Below are 18,851 nucleotides of genomic sequence, written 5' to 3'. Positions count from 1 at the left end.
GGGTGTTTTTTTTTATTCTAATAAACCCCCATGTCATTCCAAGCATGTGTGTCAATTTTTACCTCTCTATCTACATTATTCCGTTGTTTAGGTTAAGTTTTCAAATTTATACTGACTGTTTGATCACCCGGTACTTGTTAATGAGTTACAAGTGATATTATGCCTCCATCCCTATTTATGCTCTTAGCGTCACCATATATACTCCACAAGCCACTGTACAGCGCATGGCGGAGAGTATTTCCTACTAGTATTATTGATTTTCTTTGCCATCCCATTCTCATACCCATCGACACAAAGATAATTGTGTGTATGCCTCTGTACATGCACCAGTCTTTCTTCTCACATTCTCATGATCCCTACATAGTCCGTAAATTTACCCAGCAGTGTTTCGCAAGAATAATATCGTCTTTCATCCAAGGGTTCGAATGTAAGTGCCTGGGCATTTCTGTTAAATTTTCGTGTGGCCTGTACCGACTTATATCAACGCCTTTCTGAAATCGTTCACTGTGTGCGGTGATGCAAGCTTGATGAGGTCTACAAAAAAACTGGAACGTTACCCTAGATTTGCTCACACTAGCGTCTTCTATGCGATTTCCTTTACAGATGCATTGCATTTATTGATTGGCGACTCCACGGAATGCTGTGTGCACAACGACCATATATGTTAAATTAAAAGGAAAAAACTGACTTGCAATGCATCTTCCAATAAATTCAAAAAGAGCCTCCTCAAGAAGTATTAATCAGTCAAATTTTTCTCTACGTGGTTCATGTTGTGGGTTCCTGTAGTCATGTCCTAGTTCATGAACCACGGGCAACGTATGAGTGGCCAAGTAAGTGGTGCCGACAGTTGGAATACCAGTTACTTTGGAATAAGGCTGGGCATCTCGGACATATTCTGAGTCGCCTTTGTGCTCATACGGCAAAGACTACCAAATCCACCGGTTAGTCCCTCAACCGTTAGGGGTAAAACTCAATGGGACTCGGGGCAAGTAAGGCTAGCAACCTGCTTCCCTGGTACTTCAAATATGATGCTGGTAACAATCAGAGCAAAATTCCTCGGACCTTTGGAGGTGACGGAGCCCACCTCTAACTGACAAACCAGGGACTCCTAGGATACGGCTTGGCAAACAAATGGTAATGAGATGGGGAGCTATTAATATCAATGGGGGCTACTCCGGGAAGAAGGTAGAGCTGGCAGAGGCTGCAAGTAAGATGGGGCTGGACGTCTTAGCTGTTAGTGACATTCGGGTAAGGGGTGAGAAAGAAGAGGAAATGGCAGAATACAAGGTCTACCTGTCAGGAGTCAAATCAGGAATCGCACAATGGGGTGTAGGGCTTTACATCAGGAAAGAAATGGAACCCAGCGTAGTTGCAATAAGGTATGTAAGTGTCTAGTAAGAAAATTAGGATTGTGTTAGTATATTCGCATTATGAAGGGACAGATCAAGATAAGATGGATAGTTTTTATGAGGCACTCAGTGATGTAGATGTTAGAGTAAAGGACAAAGACAGTGTTCTGCTCATGGGTGATTTTAATGCCAGGATTGGAAATCGAACAGAAGGGTATGAAAAGGTTATGGGTAAATTTGGAGACGATATGGAGGCCAACAGGAACGGGAAAAAACTCTTGGATTTCTGTGCCAGTATGGGCTTAGTAATCACAAACTCCTTTTTTAAACATAAGAACATTCACCGGTATACTTGGGAAGGCAGAGGAACCAGATCTGTCATTGACTATATAATAACAGACCAGGAATTCAGAAAGGCTGTGAGGGGCACACGTGTATTCAGGGGATCCTTTGATGAGACTGATCATTATTTACTCTGCAGTGAAATTGGGATTGTGAGGCTGAAAGTGCAGGAGGTCAGGTCTACATGCAGGAGGATAAGAGTGGAGAAACTTCAGGATAAGGAAATCAGTCACAAGTATATAACAGTGATCTCAGAAAGGTACCAGTTAGTTCAATGAAGTCAATTACAGTCATTGGAAAAGGAATGGACAAGGTACAGGGACACAGTACTAGAAGTGGCTAAAGAATGTCTTGGAACAGTAGCGTGTACATGTACGCTGAAGCAAACAGCTTGGTGGAATGACACAGTCAAGGCAACCTGTAAAATGAAAAAGAAGGCGTATAAAAATGGCTACATACTAGAACTCAGGTAGACAGAGAAAGTTTTGTTGAAGAAAGAAACAAAGCCAAATAGATAATTGCAGCATCCAAGAAGAAATCTAGGGAAGACTTTGGAAACAGGTTGGAGACTTTGGGTCAAGCTGCTGGAAAACCATTCTGAAGTGTAATTAGCAGTCTTCGAAAGGCAGTCAAGAAGGAAATGACAAGTATTTTGGACAGGTCAGGAAAACTGCTGGTGAATCCTGTGGATTCCTTGGGCAGATGGAGGGAATATTTTGAAGAGTTGCTCAATGTAGGTGAAAATACGATCAGTAATGTTTCAGATTTCGAGGTACAATTGGATAGGAATGATGACGGTAATAGGATCACATTTGAGGAAGTGGAGAAAATGGTCAATAGATTGCAGAGCAATAAAGCAGCTGGGATGGATGAAATTAAGTCGGAACTCATCAAATACAGTGGAATGCCAGGTCTTAAATGGCTACACAGGATAAATGAAATGGCCTGGGAGTCGGGACAGGTTCCATCAGACTGGACAAAAGCAGTAATCACACCAATCTTTAAACATGGAAACAGAAAAGATTGTAACAACTACAGAGGTATCTCTTTAATCAGCGTTGTGGGTAAAATCTTCTCAGGCATTGTTGAAAGGAAAGTGCTAGTATTAGTTGAGAACCAATTGGATGAAAATCAGTGTGGGTTCAGGCCTCTTAGAGGTTGTCAGGACCAGATCTTTGGCTTACGGCAAATAATGGAGAAGTGATATGAGTGGAACAGGGAACTGTATCTATGCTTTATAGATCTAGAAAAGGCATATGACCGGGTTCCTAGAAGTAAGTTATTGTCTGTTCTACAAGATTATGGAACAGGAAGAAAATTTTACGTGGATAGTCAGGCAGCAGTTAGAGTTGACGGTAAATTGAGTTCATGGTTCAGAGTAGTTTCAGGGGTAAGACAAGGCTGCAACCTGTCTCCACTGTTTTTCATATTATTTATGGATCATATGTTGAAAACAATATACTGACTTGGTGGGATTAAGATACATGAACACAAAATAAGCAGTCTTGCATTTGTGGATGGCAGATTCGATTGAAAGTTTGCAAAGTAATATTTCAGAGCTAGATCAGAAATATAAGGACTATGGTATGAAGATTGGCATCTCCAAAACGAAAGTAATGTCAGTGGGAAAGAGATATAAACGGATTGAGTGCCAAATAGGAGGAACAAAGTTAGAACAGGTGGACGGTTTCAAGTACTTAGGATGCATATTCTCACAGGATGGCAACATAGTGAAAGAACTGGAAACGAGGTGTAGCAAAGCTAAAGCAGTGAGCGCTCAGCTACGATCTACTCTCTTCTGCAAGAAGGAAGGCAGTACCAAGACTAAGTTATCTGTGCACCGTTCAATATTTCGACCAACTTTGTTGTATGGGAGCGAAAGCTGGGTGGATTCAGGTTACCTTATCAAGAAGGTTGAGGTTACGGATATGAAAGTAGCTAGGATGATTGCAGGTACTAGTAGATGGGAACAATGGCAGGAGGGTGTCCACAATGAGTAAATCAAAGAAGAACTGGGAATGAACTCTATAGATGTAGCAATCAGGGCGAACAGGCTTAGATGGTGGGGTCATGTTACACGCATGGGAGAAGGAAGGTTACCCAAGAGACTCATGGGTTCAGCAGTAGAGGGTAGGAGGAGTCGGGGCAGACCAAGGAGAAGGTACCTGGATTCGGTTAAGAATGATTTTGAAGTAATAGGCTTAACATCAGAAGAGGCACCAATGTTAGCACTGAATAGGGGATCATGGAGGAATTTTATAAGGGGCCTATGCTCCAGACTGAACGCTGAAAGGCATAATCAGTGTTAAGTGATGATGATTTTTCTCTACGCCTTTTACTCACAATTTTCAATACTAATCTAAATCAGTGTTATTTTGTTTGGGCTGCGAGTATTTCGGGGTCAGTGTAGTTGTTAATACTATTCGTGAATAATAAGATACCAATTCCGATTACATAAATGGACTGCGTTAGAAACGTATCTTGCACTTGCAGATTCGTGAGGCCACTGATGTGTGATGACATATTTGCACTAATTATTTGCACCCAGACTAAAAAGACCTAAAAGGATGAAGCGTGTGATCCGCATTTTGCTCGACCGCGCCAGCTGCGCCGCCTACGGACCTAGCGAGTTGGTGCCGGTGAGCTGGTATACGTCGCCCGGGCGCAGCTCCTGGCCGTCCTTGAACCAGCGCAGCTGCGGCGTGGGGAAGCCCACCACCTTGCACTCGAACGACACCAGGCCCTCCTCAGTCAGCACCGCCTTCAGGCTCTCCAGGAACCGCGGCTTCCGGTAGTTCTTCGGGTCTGTCACAAACAGGGAAACAATGTAAGAGGTCCTCCTGTGAAGAATAAACGTGACATTATCTGCTACCATTACGTTATATCCATGGAATGTACTAGGCTGTAAACAAGTTTCTCATAGGTAGATATTGACAAATAATCTATTCTGCGGGCTGTCAGCCTCAAAATGGTAAAGAGAAGGCAACTTCTCGTGTGTCTCTATGCAGGATAATATAGCTATAACTTAGGTTTTGTGGTGCAACAAATGAAGTGCAGTGGACTGTAAGTTATTTAGGGAGTAAATAGTAAACTTATCGTATAAGACCGCGTCAGTGCCCTTTTCAAACAACCATCCTGACAGTTACCTTCAGCAATTTATGGAAACGAGCAAAACACTGAGTTCGGATGCCAGGACTGACATTCTAACTGCTGTCGTAGCGAATGCGAAAGTACCACCACGCTCGGTAATGCCGATGGCCGTAGCAAGGAAGGTACGACAAATACAGGGTGGAGCTGAGGAAACGCATGTTTCTTTGAACCGCTAGTGCGCGGCGACCAGAGGGGGTATTGACCTTGAATGAATGTCAGCAGACTGCCTACACAATGCAGTTCCAGTCGCTATGGAGCGTTGGAGCGTGAAGCATCATCTGTTCGTTGTCGAGCAGTACTTTAGAAACTATTACTCCGTAGTCACAGTGCAACGTTTTTTCCTTTAAAATTTTAGAGTTGGACGTCGAGATGCAGTATCTGATCGAAATACTGTACTCCGATGGATTGCACCGTCTAGAAGTACTGGATCTGTGATGAAAAAGAAACCCCCTGGTCTTCCCCGTTCACTTCGTACTCTGGAAAATGTAGACCGAGCGAGAACGGCAATTCTTGATAGTCCGAAATGATCGGCTGGATGACAGGCTGTAGCGCTGGGTATGACACGTCGTTCGATTCACCGCATATTACTTGATGATCTTAAGCTTAACCAGTACAAGATAATGATCGTCCAGAAGCTTAGTGAAGGGGATTTTGTGCAGCGCAGAGAGTTTTGTCGCGTAATGGACGAAATATTTACGTAAGACGCAGATGCCACAGACTTCCTGACAAGGGAACCTCCCCATCGCAGACCCCTCAGATTTAGTTATAAGTTGGCACAATGGATAGGCCTTGAAAAACTGAACACAGATCAATCGAGAAAACAGGAAGAAGTTGTGTGGAACTATGAAAAAATAAGCAAAATATACAAGGTGAGTAATTCATGTGCAAGATAGGCAACATCAACTGTCTGTAAACAAAAATTTAAACTTTTCACTCGAGGGAAGACTTGAACCAAGGACTTCTCGTTCCGCAGCTGGCCACGCTAACCATGGGACCACGGTGCTCCTGAGGTCACACTATCTTTGATGTTGCCTATCTTGCACATGGACTACTCAGTTAGTATATTTTGCTTATTTTTTTCATATTTCCACACAACTTCTTCCTGTTTTCTCGATTGATCTGTGCTCAGTTTTTCAAGGCCTATCAACTGTGCCAACTTATAACTAAATCTGAGGGGGGTGCGATGGGGAGGTTCCCTTGTGAGTCATCAAGCACATTTTCAAGTGGACGGTTACGTCAGTGTTCAAAATTGTCGGTATTGGGCGCCGGAGAACTCACATGAATTACACCAAAGATCTCTCCACAATTTGAAAGTAACAGTGTGGTGCTGCATTTCAAAGATGGGGATTGTTGGACCCTATTTTTTTGAAGAGGAAGGAACTGCAGTTGCTGTGGCATCAGCGCGGCACGTTAAAATGGTAAACCACTTTCTTCGTCCAGGACTTGATAGGCTTCAAGTGACCATGAGGGAAATATGGTTTCAGCGGGACGGTGCCACAGCTCACACGGCGAGAGCATCCGTGGAAGTGGTTCGATAAATGTTCCCAGGACATGTTACTTCGAGATTTGTCGATATGCGACTTCTTTTTGTGGGGCTATCTAAAATCAAAAGTGTATATGGACAAGCCTCGCACAATCGGTGACCTGAAGAATTCCGTTCGTCAGGAAATTAAGGCCGTGCCGAATAAAATGTTGGAGAGAGCCTTGCGTAATTTTAGGGAGAGGATCCAAATTTGTTTCCAGCAAGAAGGACGTCATCTCCGAAACATTTTTCGAACCTAATTAAAGTATGTAAACTTCAAAACTGCATTAAAAATTTATTACTTAATGCTTGTTTTTATTATTGTAATCCAACCGTGTCCTAGTTATTCAATAGTGAAAAACATGCGTTTCCTCTACTCCACTCGGTATATCACACAAGCAAAGAAAGCTTTCTTTAACACAAGAGATCTGCTGGGATCAAAAATGAGGATGGAGTTGCTAAAGATGTACGTCTGGAGCACAGCAGTACGTACCAGTGGGACGTACATCATCCTAACACCTACATGACGCACTTCTGTGGAGTGACGCAGTTGACAGAATGGTGTCGATCGCGCCCCAGCGACAACAGCCGTTATAACAAATAATCTATTGTATATTTTTACTTGATAATTTTTATAACTTCTCAAAAGCTTGCTTTTGGAAGCTATTGGGTCATACAACCACAAAATAAGATTAAAAAATCGAAATATCGGAAAAATGGAAAACATTACTTTTTTTTTAAATCATAACTTTTTTAAGTTTTCATACAACTGACCAAAATTTAACTGAATTCCCTCAACATATTGTATCACAAGAAAAAATATATTGCTGAACTATCTACAAAATATGCATATGCTGGAAATTAAAATGGAGGAATATCTTGGAAAAGTGAAAATTCTGTTCTTACCAGTTTAACCAAAGTTTTTATTGTTCAAACGTAATATCCATACGATTTTGGTTAGAAAATCAAAGAAACATGTTCATAATAACGAAATGTAAGAATTTCAATCAAATTTACATATATTTCCATTTCGCAGATTATACGGCATTTAATTATTAGAATAAAATATTTTCTATCGCACAAAACAGTTAGACATGATAAAACGTAGTAGATTCCCTTCACTCTTCATTCTGATGCCAAAATACACAAGTGCTTGAAATAAAATGCATTTAAATTTCATACACCGACCTCACTTGACACACTGCGATGAATGCAACCGCAGTCGACGGTGGACGGTTGCCGCAGACGGACTGACGCTTCCACTGTGACGCCACTGGCGTGGTACTATCGAACTCACAACACATGGCGCCAAAGAATAGATTTTCTCAACTTTATTTTGTGAAATTAACAAAAACTGAGTTTAGGATACATTACCCACAGTGTGTCAAACAAGGTTAAATGCACTGTAGAAAACACTGCAATTAATTTCAACTGTAATGCAACAGAACAATCTTAGAAATTAAATGGACAGTTAAGGTGTGAAAGGATCAGTACTTAAAAGAGTAAGTAAGGGAAACAATTCTGTAGAACACCTTTACTGGAAGGTGGGACAGGTCTACTCTGGGATTTAGCAATAGTTCATTCATTCATTCATTTGTCGTGTTCCATGAACCCCATCAATAAGGGGGACCTTCAGGGATGTCGAATGAATCAAACTGCACTACTGGCCGTTAAAATTGCTACACCACGAACATGACGTGCTACAGACGTGAAATTTAACTGACAGGAAGAAGATGCTGTGATATGCAAACGATTAGCTTTTCAGAGCATTCACACAAGGTTGATGCCGGTGGCGACACCTACAACGTGCAGACACGAAGTAAGTTTCCAACCTACACAAACAGCAGTTGACCGGCGTTGCCTGATGAAACGTTGCTGTGATGCCTCGTGTAAGGAGGAGAAATGCGTACCATTACGTTTCCGACTTTGATAAAGGTCGGATTGTAGCCTATCGTGATTGCGGTTTATCGTATCGCGATACTGCTGCTCGCGTTGGTCGAGATCCGATGACTGTTAGCAGAACATGGAATCAGTGGGTTCAGGAGGGTAATACGGGTCGCCGTGCTGGATCCCAACGGCCTCGTATCACCAGCAGTCGAGATGACAGGCATCTTATCCGCATGGCTGAAACGGGTAGTGCAGCCACGTCTCGATCCCTGAGTCAACAGATGGGGACGTTTGCTAGACAACAACCATTTGCACGAACAGCTCGATGGCGTTTGAAGCAGCATAGACTATCAGCCCGGAGACCACGGCTGCGGTTACCGTTGACACTGCATCACAGAGTGGAGCGCGTGCGATGGTGTACTAAACGACCTGGGTGCACCAATGGCAAAACGCCATTTTTTCGGATGAATCCAGGTTCTGTTTACAGCATCATGATGGTCGCATCCGTGTTTGGCGACATCGCTGTGAACGTACATTGGAAGCGTAAATTCGTCATCGCCATACTGGCGTATCACCCGGCGTGATGATATGGGGTGCCATTAGTTACACGTCTCGGTCACCACTAGTTCGCATTCACGCCACTTTGAACAGTGGACGTTATATTTCAGATGTGTTACGACCCGTGGCTCTATCCTTCATTCGATCCCTGCGAAACCCTACATTTCAGCAGGATAATGCAAGACCGCATGTTGCAGGTCGTGCACGGGCCTTTCTGGATACACAAAATGTTCGACTGCTGCCCTGGCGAGATCTCTCACCAACTGAAAACGTCTGGTCAATTGTGGCGTAGCAACTGGCTCGTCGCAATACGCCAGTCACTACTCTTGATCAACTGTGGTATCGTGTTGAAGCTGCATGGGCAGGTGTACCTGTACACGCCATCCAAGCTCTGTTTGACTCAATGCCCAGGCGTATCAAGGCCGTTATTACGGCCAGAGGTGGTTGTTCTGAGTACTAATTTCTCAGGATCTGTGCACCCAAATTGCGTGAAAATGTAGTCACATGTCAGTTCTAGTATAATATATTTGTCCAATGAAAACCCGTTTATCATCTGCACTTCTTCTTGGTGTAGCAATTTTAATGGCCACAAGTGTTTTAAGACATTATAGAAAGGTAATAGTTGTATTGTATTTACAACAAACTGCTGTGGTCAATCAAGAAGCAACCAGCCGAAGACTGCAAAATGAACACCGCTGAAGGGCTCGTGATGCCGTTATCTACGGGAGAAGGTGTGCTGTACACAAGAGAGCTGAGGCACAAGTCGCCGCTAGAGTGTCATGTGTGCACTCCCATCTGACGGCAGAGGGCGCACGTGAATGCCCACTGCACTCGCTCGTCCTGAAAACATACAAGTGGAGGTTTCAAAAGAAGCGCAAAGAGACGTAGTGCGTTTCCTAACAGCGGTCGGGGTGCCGTGAACGTCAGTTCACGGTAAGTGGCCGGTCTCTAGCAGTGAGAGCATCCGTCCGCTGGACAGTGATGTCGGTAATGCGGTGTGGTTCTCCAGGTCTTTCCTCGAACCGCTTGTGGCACGCTTTCACCCTTGTAGCAGACTTGCAGTGCTTTTCGTACAGTTGTGCCGTTATTTGTCGACTTTTCGCGCCTCATAGTCCTTCCATGTACAGACACATGCAGTATAGCATGACGTAAATACAGAAGCGCACAATACAGATAAGAAGCGCACTTCGGTAGCCGAGCCGCCTCCCGAGGTTCCTCTCCGGCTTACTGCGCCGTGAGATGGAGGAAACAAGTGCAGTGATAAAAAGTACTGTCATAGGTTGTAAACAAATCACGTAGGGTTGATATCATAACATTCATACGTAGGGTAGTACCTACAGTAGAACAGAATATGCTAATTCAGGTGAGACTGGCTCGAACTGTTTACCGACGCCCTCCCACTACAAACAGGTAGGAAAAAGGACCTCTTTTCGCTATCTAAATCTTTAATTTCCTGCATTATTTTCTTCTTAAGATTAGAGCAAAATTAGTTTCGTTTTTTCCCTCCTATCCCAAACTGTACTTAATGTATCCTCTGGTATTTTGTTTTTCTTCTTTTTTGATTAACAATTTAGTTATATAAAAACAAGAAAAGAACTAAAATTCTGAATATTGGCTAGTTTGCAACAGCAAACGATGCACTATAGATAGCAAACTGGTGGTTATAAATAACTACTTCACATTCGAGAAACGTGCTACATTTCTTTCCTGTTCTTTTGAAGCCTCCATCTCTGTGTTTTCAACATGACTTAGTGCAGTGTCCGAGCGTCCCGGGTTCGATTCCTGGCGGCGTCAGGGACTTTCTCTGCCTTGTGATGACTGGGTGTTGTGTGATGTTCTTAGGTTAGTTAGGTTTAAGTAGTTCTAAGTTCTAGGGGACTGATGACCATATATGTTAAGTCCCATAGCGCTCAGAGCCATTTGAACCATTTGTCCGAGCGACGTGTGCACATGTTCACTCTGCTGGCACGTGAGTTTGCACCAATGTCACTCTAGCGGTGACTTTGTGCCTCAGCACACCTTCTTCTGTCGTAGACAATCAGAGGCATTCATTTTATAGTTAGCAGCGCGTTCGATTTTGAGTGCCGCTAACATCGTTATACTGCTTAATGCTATTCAACCTCATGCCATCTAAATTTAATCTAGTGAAGTATTACGAAGATTGCATGGTTGCTCAATTTTACTGTGCAACTGCTCTTTATCTGGTGCCAATAGGTTAATATTTGATATTTTACAATAGCGGTGTTCAAAAAAAAAATATTTTTACATCTGTCAATACTGAGCGCAGCTACAGTGCATTACTACTTGTCCTCTAGCGTTATTAATAAACTTGGCTACTTGCTAAGTAGCTAACAGAACTACCCAATCCTTCAATCTTCATATGTTGACAATCTGTTAAGTGTGGCTGATGCGGTAAATTCATAATTTTCTTATTAGGGGGAAGGGGTTCCCACTGTCTTGGTACATGTTAAATGTGAAATTGTCAAATGTGTTAGCACTCAATTATGAACCCTGAACAAGCAGGAGAAGTCTATATGAAAATTAATTTTTGTCTTCTATCGTGACTGTCTATAACACGGTACAGTTGAAATTAATTTTTATTATTAGCAACGAAAACTGTTAAGGAATACACGCATTGGGGAGTGAGTGTAAGAATTCGAGAATTCTTATAAACGCTGCTGCGAGACGTATGGTTATGCCCACGAGAAAGACAGGGGCGGCCCTTAACGTCACGAAGGCAGCTCTGAGCGAACGACCGAGCTCAGCCCAGCTGACAAAATGCCTTTTTCAACCTGTTAACTAGCAACTTGGAGTGTAGGTACTGACGAGAACTGCATTTTCTACTCGAATCTGTTATTATGATATCTTACTGATGAGTACTCGTATAACAAAATTTAAGATCAATTCTCTACATGAATGGAATAACGGCTTGTTTACAACATTTAGTCTCTTCTGTTAAACAGTCGTCATGTCGTACAAAATGTAGTGCCTTAAGCAACAGATAATCGTTTTGGCCCGATTTTTATTTTCTTATTCCCGAAACAGCCGTCATGAATTATCAGTATGCTTGTGGGCTTCCTATCACTGTAGGACTAATAACAGTAAGGCTCCATAACCGCGGCTTCCAGTAGAAGATGCTGTTCTCGTTTGTACATACACACCCAGTTACGAGTTAACAGGTAGAGAAACGCAGTTGGTCTGCTGATTTGAGCGACCTCGACCTGCCTTCGTGACGCAGGCGGAGCGTCCTGTCTTTCTTGTGGGCCTCGTACGGTTATCTACAGGGGGTAGGCAAAATAATGTGAACACCTGTACTTACTTGAAAATGGTTTATTTGTAAATGTTGGACCCCAATTTGAGCGTAATACAAGTGTGATTCTTCTTGGAATACTGGCGTATAATGATCGTATAGTCTCCACTGGAATGTTATGCCACTCTTCTATCAGAACCTCTTCTAAGTCCTGTAGTGACCAGAGGCGGAAATCTACTCCGGAGTCTGCACTCAAATACCGCCCACGAAGGGTTCGATAATTTTCAATTCAGAGATTGTGCTGGCCAGGGAAGACGCTGCAGTTCAGCAGCATGCTCCACATACCATGATTGAACCGTCCTGGCTGTGTGAATGGGTGCATTATCGCTCTGAAATATGGTGTCATTGTTGGGGAAAAACATTTGAGTAATGTGGGCATCTGCCCATCTAAAATGTTCACATAATCGTTGGCCGTAACACGGCCTTTCTGAGTATTGATGGTACCAGCAGAATACCATGATATGGCTATCCAAACCATCACACTTCCGCCTCCATGCTCAACCATTAGAATCAAGGAATAAGTATTGTAGGCTTCTTTTTGGCGTTCTCCAGCCGTAAACTCGCCCCGATGTTGGAAATAACAAAAACATTTACTCGTTGGACGATATGGCGTGTTTCCTCTGATCAGCGGTCCAGGATTTATGCTCTTGACACCATGTTTTACGCTTCTTCGCGTTGGTTGTCGTCACTGACCATTTAGGTAGAGCAGCTGGTCCGTGAATATTCGCTTTAGGGAGTTGTCGGCGGATATTGTCGATAGATACGGGATCTCGAAGATAGTTATTGAGCTGTGCAGTCGCTTTAGCTGCCTTAGTTCTGCGGCTCTGTTTTGACACAAATCGTGTTAGCGTACGACGATCTCTGTCACTCACAAGGGGACCCTCCATACTGTAAATCACGCATTTTGATGCGCTTCACATATGTTGTAGAGGCACTTACCCTGAGTACCTGGTTCTCCGGTTTTTTAACGACTGGCCTTGGTTTTCGGGAAAATCGATTTTGAAGTTTATTCCGCGCTTTGTATACCCGTAATATTACATATATTCCGAGCAAGTCAGTGTAGTGTAGTGATAAAGGTCCACGGCTACCGCGCTGGAGGTACCGTGTTCGAACTCTGCTCCCATATGTTTCTTTTTATTTATGCAAAAACTCTCCGGAGAATTTGGTCATAACGTTAAAAAACGTAGATGAATTAACTCGGAAATACAGAAGTGTAGTGGTTTCCTGCACGAAATCCGGGAAGTTCACGAAACTGGTGTATGAAGAATTTTTGCGTTCCGTGTGTGGGAGGGAATTTTTTTTTGTACATTTCCGATTCGTGGAGAGGGTAAACCGATTCAACTCTATACGATCATCTATTCACTAAGAAATGGCTCTGAGCACTATGGGACTTAACTGCTGAGGTCATCAGTCCCCTAGAACTTAGAACTACTTAAACCTAACCTAAGGACATCACACACATCCATGCCCCAGGCAGGATTCGAACCTGCGACCGTAACGGTCACGCGGTCCCAGACTGTAGCGCCTAGAACCGCTCGGCCACTCCGGCCGGCATCTGTTCACTTATGAAAGGAAGGGGAGCACCTGCAGCATTCGCTAATCTCTCATCAGTTCAGCGCTCCTAGTTTTGAAAGCATGATTAGATACGCATGGTACACATCGAAATTAGTGGATGAAAGAGAAATATTTTTGAATGCTAAAGAATTGTGTTTCCCGGTATCGTTCATGAAGAAACCGTGCGCCTGCAAGACGGTTGCTTCCATAAGATGCGCGTGGTGCTGCGAACATTTGTGCTTCTGTTGTTTCTAATCACCCACAACCGTGTTCTGGCAAATCAAGCAACATGCACGATGATAAATAAGATTTTGCAATATGGTATCGCAGAAAAAAATTTAATAACTGAATATATCTTTATAATTTTGCACACCTTACACTGTGTTGATATTCTTTGAAATAAAATTGAAAAATTTGGCCGATTTTTCAAAAAAATACATGAGCAGGTTCAGAACACGATACCTCCAGTGCGGTAGCCGTGAAACTTCACCACTGCGCTACACTGACTTTTTCGGGGTAGGTGTAATGTTACGGGTATATAAAGCTCGCAATGTACTTCCAAATAGATTTTCTCAAAAACCAAGGCCCGTCGCTAAAAAACAGGATAGCCAGGGACTAAGGGTAAGTGCCTCAACAACATATTTGAAGCGCATCAAAATCCGTGATTCACAGTATGGTTGGTCCCCTTGTCAGCTTTGATTTGCGTCCACTTTCCATGTTCTGTGTAGGCTGCCATGACCATTGAAACGGTTGCTCTTGAAATATTCAGTAAGTCGGCTGTCTTCGTTACTGGTGCTCCAGCTAATCGGGCCCCCACAATCTGCCCTCTTTGGAACTCTGTTAGGTCTTTCACTGCACGTCGACCTGGGCCTCTGAATGCAAATGGGAAGTGTGCACTACTCGTAAACAACCTGCACTGACACCTAATCCGTACTGAAAATGCACAGTCCAGCGCGGCACGTGCTTTACCTGCATTGTTGACCGTCGAAAACAACCACCCCATTGTTGTTGTTGTTGTAGTCTTCAGTACTGAGACTGGTTTGATGCAGCTATCCATGCTACTCTATCCTGTGCAAGCTTCTTCATCTCCCAGTACCTACTGCAACCCACATCCTTCTGAATCTGCTTAGTGTATTCATCTCTTGGTCTCCGTCTACGATTTTTACCCTCCACTCTGCCCACCAATGCTAAATTTGTGATCCTTTGATGCCTCAGAACATGTCCTACCAACCGATCCCTTCTTCTTGTCAAGTTGTGCCACAAACTTCTCTTCTCCCCAATCCTATTCAATACTTTCTCATTAGTTATGTGATCTACCCATCTAATCTTCAGCATTCTTCTTCAGCACCACATTTCTAAAGCTTCTATTCTCTTCATGTCCAAACTATTTATCATCCATCTTTCACTTCCATACATGGCTACCCTCCATACAAATACTTTCAGAAATGTCTTCCAGACACTTAAATCTATACTCGATGTTAACAAACTTCTCTTCTTCAGAAACGCTTTCCTTGCCATTGCCAGTCTACATTTTATATCCTCTCTACCTACACGATAGTCAGTTATTTTGCTCCCCAAATAGCAAAACTCCTTTACTACTTTAAGCATCTCATTTCATAATCTAATACCCTCAACATCACCCGACTTAATTCGACTACATTCCATTATCCTCGTTTTGATTTTGTTGATGTTCATCTTACACCCTCATTTCATGACACTGTCCATTCCGTTCCACTGCTCTTCCAAGTCCTTTGCTGTCTCTGACAGAATTACAATGTCATCGGCGAACCTCAAAGTTTTTATTTCTTCTCCATGAGTTTTAATACGTACTCCGAATTTTTGTTTTGTTTCCTTCAGTGCTTGCTCATTATACAGTTTGAATAACATCGTGCATACGCTACAACTCTGTCTCACTCCCTTCCCAACCACTGCTTCCCTTTCATCTCCCTCGAGTCTTATAAGTGCCATCTGTTTTCTGTAAAAATTGTAAATAGCCTTTCGCTCCCTGTATTTTACCCCTGCCACCTTCAGAATTTGAAAGAGAGTATTCCAGGCAACATTGTCAAAAGCTTTCTCCAAGTCTACAAATACTAGAAATGTAGGTTTGCCTTTCCTTAATCTCTGTTCTAGGATAAGTCGTAAGATCAGTATTGCCTCACGTGTTCCAGTATTTCTACGGAATCCAAGGTCGGCCTCTACTAGTCTTTCCATTCATCTGTAAAGAATTCGCGTTAGTATTTTGCAGCTGTGACTATTAATCTGATAGTTCGGTAATTTTCACCTGCTTTCTTTGGGATTGGAATCATTATATTCTTCTTGAAGTCTGAGGGTGTTTCGCCTGTCTCAGACATCTTGCTCACCAGATGGTAGAGTTTTGTGAGAACTGGCTCTCCCAAGGCCGTCAGTATATCTAATGGAATGTTGTCTACTCCCGGGGTCTTGTTTCGACTCAGGTCTTTCAGTGCTCTGTAAAACTCTTCTCGCTTTATTGTAACTGAAATTTCATGTTTATCTACATTCTCTTCCATTTCCACAATATTGTCCTCAAGTACGTCGCCCTTGTATAGACCCTCTATATACTCCTTCCACCTTTCTGCTTTCCCTTCTTTGCTTACTACCACTATTCACATTATTTTGCCTATTCGCTGTACATTGGTACGTTCTTACCACTCGTCCATGCTGAACAAACACTTTAACGGCAGCGGGGGCTAAACGCGCCAGGTGCAGAGGAGGGTCAGGTTACAGAGGACTGCTGGTGTAGCAGCTGCATGCAAGCCAAAAGATGGCTGTCGGGAGGAGGGAGGAGGTGGAGGCGGAGCGCAGCCGCAGGCGAGACGCACAGTGGACCGCGACGGCGGCCCTGGAGAAGGCGGCGGCGCCCAGGTCGCTGGTGGCGACGCACTTCCAGTCGCCGTCGTCGGCCGCCTCGACGGCCACCACGTGCACCGAGAAGCCGCCCAGGCCGTCCTCGCGCACCAGGTACCGCTCGCCCGGCTCCACGCGGCCCGCGCTGTTGTACCACGAGACGGTGCGCGGCCACGGCGGCACCGACACTGCGCACACACAACACCCTCACAACCATGACGCAGACGCGGCGAGGCGACGCGGGCGCAGCTCACACTCTCCGCGCTGCCCACTGCACTGGCGCGCATAACGCCAGGGTGGTCCGGGCCTAATATCTCACGATGAGATGAGTGCCTCGTTTATCCATTATTTCATGAAATGACTTTATTAACTGTGGTTTAATGACACCTGCCACACAATATAACTTTGTTGTTGCCCAGAAATACTATATTTAGCAGCGTGAGCAACATTACAATCGTAATTAATTTTTGACCTTTGTTGTGGTACGGCTGTTAGATCCCTCTATGTACTCCATCCACCTTCCTGCTTTCCCTTCTTTCCTTAGAACTGGCTTTCCATCTGAGCTCCTCATATTCATACAAGTGTCTCTCTTTTCTCCAAAGGTCTGCAGTGGTCCATTGATAGTGACCGGGCCAAATATCTCACGAAATAAGCATCAAACGAAAAAACTTATCTAGCTTGAAGGGGGAAGCCAGATGGCGCTATGGTTGGCCCGATAGATGGCGTTGCCATACGTCAAACGGATACCAACTGCGTTTTTTTTTTAAATAGGAACCCCCATTTCTTATTACATATTCATGTAGTACGTAAAGAAATATGAATGGTTTAGTTGGAGCACTTTTTTCGCTTTGTCATAGACGGCGCTGTAATAGTCACAAACATATCGCTCGTAATTTTAGACGAACAGTTGGTAACAGGTAGGTTTTTTAAATTAAAATAGAGAACGTAGGTACGTTTGAACATTTTATTTCGATTGTACCAATGTGATACATGTACCTTTGTGAACTTCTCATTTTTGAGAACGCATGCTGTTACAGCGTGATTACCTGTAAATACCACATTAACGCAATAAATGCTCAAAATGATGTCCGTCAACCTCTCTGCGTTTGGCAATACGTGTAACGACATTCCTCTCAACAGCGAGTAGTTCGCCCTCCTAAATGTTCGCACATGCATTGACAATGCGCTGACGCATGTTGTCAGACGTTGTCGGTGGATCACGATAGCAAATATCCGCCACAGAAAGAAATCCGGGGACGTCAGATCCGGTGAACGTGCGGTCCATGGTATGGTCCTTCGACGACCAATCCACCTCTCATGAAATATGCTATTCAATACTGCTTCAACCGCACGCGAGCTATGTGCCGGGCATTGATAATGTTGGAAGTAGATCGCCATTCTGTCATGAAGTGAAACATCTTCTAGTAGCATCGGTAGCAAATCAGCATATATTGCACCATTTAGATTGCCATCGATAAATTGAGGGCCAATTATCCTTCCTCCCGTAATGCTGCACCATCCATTAACCCGCTAAGGTCGCTGATGTTCCACTTGTCGCAGCCATCGTGGAATTTCCGTTGCCCAGTAGTGCATATTATACCGGTTTACGTTACCGCTGTTGGTGAATGACACCTCGTCGCTAAATAGAATGCGTGCAAAAAATCTGTCATCGTCCCGTAATTTCTCTTGTGCCCAGTGGCAGAACTGTACACGACGTTCAAAGTCGTCGCCGTGCAATTCCTGGTGCATAGAAATATGGTACGGGTGCAATCGATGTTGATGTAGCATTCTCAGCACCGACGGTTTTGAGATTCCCAATTCTCGCGCAATTTGTCTGCTACTGATGTGCGGATTAGCCGCGACAGCAGCTAAAACACCTGCTTGGGCATCATCGTTTGTGGCAGGTCGTGGTTGACGTTTCACACGTGGCTGAACACTTCCTGTTTCCTTAAATAACGTAACTATCCGGCGAACGGTCCGGAAACTTGCATTATGTCGTCCAGGATACCGAGCAGCATACATAGCACATGCCCGTTGGGCATTTTGACCACAACAGCCATACATCAGCACGATATCGACCTTTTCCGCAATTGGTAAGTGGTCCATTTCAACACGGATAATGTATCACGAAGCAAATACCGTCCGCACTGGTGGAATGTTACGTTCAAAATGGTTCAAATGGCTCTGAGCACTATGCGACTTAACTTCTGAGGTCATCAGTCGCCTAGAACTTAGAACTAATTAAACCTAAATAACCTAAGGACATCACACACATCCATGCCCGAGGCAGAATTCGAACCTGCGACCGTAGCGG

At 43.8% G+C, this 18,851-nt stretch overlaps 1 protein-coding gene across 1 annotated transcript in view; it reads right to left on the bottom strand.

Moving 5' to 3' along the window:
* LOC126267904 (muscle M-line assembly protein unc-89-like) overlaps positions 1-18,851 on the bottom strand; it is a gene marked incomplete at its 3' end in the record, with an annotated part of 447,423 nt that overhangs the window by 85,167 nt on the left and 343,405 nt on the right. Inside the window, exons 7-8 of the mRNA XM_049973214.1 lie at positions 16,513-16,725; positions 4,314-4,496 (exon numbers count right to left, since the gene is read on the bottom strand). Coding sequence (XP_049829171.1) covers positions 4,314-4,496; positions 16,513-16,725 — 396 coding nt within the window. The remainder of the gene's footprint in view (positions 1-4,313; positions 4,497-16,512; positions 16,726-18,851) is intronic.

Source organism: Schistocerca gregaria, chromosome 4 (assembly GCF_023897955.1).
Source record: "Schistocerca gregaria isolate iqSchGreg1 chromosome 4, iqSchGreg1.2, whole genome shotgun sequence".
Classification (NCBI taxonomy): Eukaryota; Metazoa; Arthropoda; class Insecta; order Orthoptera; family Acrididae; genus Schistocerca; species Schistocerca gregaria.
This window is presented reverse-complemented; position numbering and strand designations above follow the sequence as displayed.